Genomic DNA, 2841 nt, shown 5'->3' with positions numbered 1-2841 from the left:
CGGTCTTGTATCCCCTGGTAAAATAGTTTCGGCCGTGATTTCTATTAATATTATCTTCACTGAAATTTCAAATTGTGCTTTTTGAGATTCTCAATTTGAGAATGTGGTATTCAACTGGGAAAATTCCTCCTTGCGATACATCAGAATTTCGCACGACGACAGGAAACATTTTTATGATCTCATCATTGCTACCAATTATGCTAAAACTATTAGGTAACTGGTGTTTCGCAGATCTCTCCTTCATTCTGATCGTAATAGAATGATAGTTTTAACTAGAGATGGGCAAAAATAATCGGAACCGCGCAAAAGATCCGGATTTTTGGCAAGAGTCGGTTCATCTGATCAGCACGGATCAGACAAAAAGTCACCAGAAAAGAAACGAACCGATTCTTTTCTCCTATTCTGCTTCGTTCGTTTTTCGGCTTTATTATAGCGGTTGACATGTGCCTTGCTTTGCGCGCCACGGTACACATGCAAAAACAGTTTGCTGCAGCTCCGCACTCTCTGTAATGCAGAGTCTGCATACACAGCCATACAACTATTTTGCCCCGCCCACTTGCGTAAAGGCAGATGAGAGATAAAGAGAAAAATTGTATGGTAAAGCAAAATTTTTGCTTCTTCCTTTACGTTCGGGTTGGGGAAAGCGGCCGAGTGTATCGTGAGTATTTGGAGATTAATGTACGAATAATGAGAGAGCGAAAGATAGAGAAAGATACGAAGGTACGACTCATGTCACGCAACAGAAAGCTTGTGAGCCGCTGAGATACTGAAACCGTTCAAAAGATCCGGTTCACTAAAATGAGTGATTAGGATCGGATCCGTTCACTAATGAGCCGTTTTGCCCATCTCTAGTTTTAAACAAAAATTCGAATTATCTTCAACATTCGTATTCGGAAAGCAGAAAAAAGCTATGATAAAGCTTGACATATGAAAAATAAATCAGGACACATCCTGCTAAATCAGGACGGATGGTAACCCTATTCGAACCAGATCCGTTCACTTAAATGAACCGCTTTGTCCAACTCTAGAAGAGACCATTCATGAAAATATCAATTCATGGAACTGAAATACTTCGAAAAGCTGTTTACGGGGACAATCATAGCAACCATGAAATTTTGTTTTAGTATGGTTCCATGAGTCGATATCGAGTAAGGAATATCGGCCACTGGAGGTTTCACTGTATGTTATTAACAACATGTTAATAATAGCTTGAAAGTTGTACATTAGGATGACACTGTTGCCAGAAAAACAGAACACCTAGATATAAGCAAAAATGTAATAGAAAGAAAAAGCAGAAGCTCATCAATTTCAAAATTTATTTCGTTCAAAATTTGACCCGCGCTGCTTTGAGCGACTCGCTTACCAATGGCAACAAACATCGCAGTGGACCTTCATCAAATTTCTTCTCGATTTTCTTGGTTTTTGCTTTTCTGACCACGACCTGTTTCCCGTCCCGCTGACGACTCCCCTTTGTGTAATCTTGTTCCATAATCCGACCTCCTTCGAAGTGAAGAGTGCGCACAGATTTCCTCGCTTTGATTGTGGACCTTTTTTCGGATCCCAACGTTGCAGTTTGGAAAGGCTCCAGTCGATTAAGGAAACTTCCTTCGGAGGTTCCAGACGATAAGGACACCGAGTTTATCCTCTGTTGTATTTCGTTGATCAGTTCCAACGAATCCTGAAGGCTGATGTTCTTCATGTCTTCTCGGGCAACCAACTCCGAGCGTATGGCTTCGATTTCTCCAATAAGATGCCTGAAGCCATCCGAGGACGTTGAAGTGGATTGTGCATTGAGCAGATCTTGCCACTGTTCTGACACGGAGCAATCTTCGCCGCTGATGCAGATCTTGCAAGGCCTCTTCGGGGAGTCCCGGTTGGTGTTTGACGATTCAAGCTTGGAGCTCTGCTGATGGGGTCGTTTGCGGATGTCCTGCTTGCTGTTGGATGCGGGTGGAGTCTTACGGGAGGATTGATCCGCTGGACGTCGAGGACGTTGACGGGGAGGAGCTTCCGGTCGACGTGAAGGCTTTCCGTCCGGCTTGCGGGTCCCGGTGCAGATCAAGTTAATTGAAGGCTTCACTGTTCGAACGCTGGTTGTGGGACGTTCTGCTGGTTTCATCACGGTTTCCGGCATCAGATTATGGGCCGTGATGGCATGCGCCAAGGATGAAGCCGTGATTGGGGCAGTTTTGGGTCGCGCTGTTCCGGGGCGTTCCAGGGGGATCGATTTACCCAGATGATGGTTCTTCGAGTATTGCTGGGTGAAATTCTTCGATTGCGACATCATGTAAGCCTAAGAGAGGGGATATTCAATTATATCGGTAGGGTATATTTAAAACATTTATAAAATTTACCATCCGGCACGGGCTATCACGAAGAATGTCACGGAAAATTTTCACTCCGGAATTGGCGGCCATGACTTAGCGAAAGAAATGAGGTGATAAATAAAAAACAGACCGATTTCAACTTTTCAGATCGCAAAAATGGTTTTCTTAGTGACAGAAACGAAGAAGGATGGGCCATGCCTACTAGGACATAAATAGCGTGAATTTCAGGGTATACACTGAGAAAAATCTACACGTCAAGGTCGTGTGTTTTACTTATAGATTTGCGCAAAGAGGAAAACCACATGACTTGAGTGTGGTTGCCATATGGATTTCGTAATTGACTTCACGGTATAATAACATGTGTATCAACATTAGGTTGTCGTGTGAAACAAACATGAATGTCTAAATATTAAATCATGAAAACCAACTGATTTGTTTATTGAATTCGAAATGTAGTGGCTTTAGATAGTTATGTGTGATAGAACATGAATGTCATGAGACTGAAAGAAGAAAT

General features: G+C 42.8%; 1 protein-coding gene across 1 annotated transcript; it reads right to left on the bottom strand.

Moving 5' to 3' along the window:
• Nucleotides 1–1299: 1299 nt before the first annotated feature.
• On the bottom strand, nucleotides 1300–2564 carry LOC5572878. The gene is made up of 2 exons (XM_021838712.1): nucleotides 2355–2564; nucleotides 1300–2293 (listed from the first exon to the last, which is right to left on the bottom strand). Exons 1-2 carry the CDS (start codon nucleotides 2415–2417, stop codon nucleotides 1325–1327), a joined length of 1032 nt encoding a protein of 343 aa, XP_021694404.1. The 5' UTR covers nucleotides 2418–2564; the 3' UTR covers nucleotides 1300–1324.
• Nucleotides 2565–2841: the final 277 nt, after the last annotated feature.

The sequence above is a fragment of the Aedes aegypti genome, chromosome 1 (assembly GCF_002204515.2).
Source record: "Aedes aegypti strain LVP_AGWG chromosome 1, AaegL5.0 Primary Assembly, whole genome shotgun sequence".
Classification (NCBI taxonomy): Eukaryota; Metazoa; Arthropoda; class Insecta; order Diptera; family Culicidae; genus Aedes; species Aedes aegypti.
Note: the sequence above shows the minus strand (reverse complement) of the source record. Positions and strands in the feature narration are given on the sequence as shown.

Excerpts from the sequence above, each read along its gene's own strand:
- LOC5572878 (XM_021838712.1), bottom strand. The coding sequence starts at position 2,417 with ATGGCCGCCAATTCCGGAGTGAAAATTTTCCGTGACATTCTTCGTGAT. Across the intron at positions 2,294-2,354 it reads GTGATAGCCCGTGCCGGATG|GCTTACATGATGTCGCAATC; the intron begins GTAAATTTTATA and ends CCCCTCTCTTAG.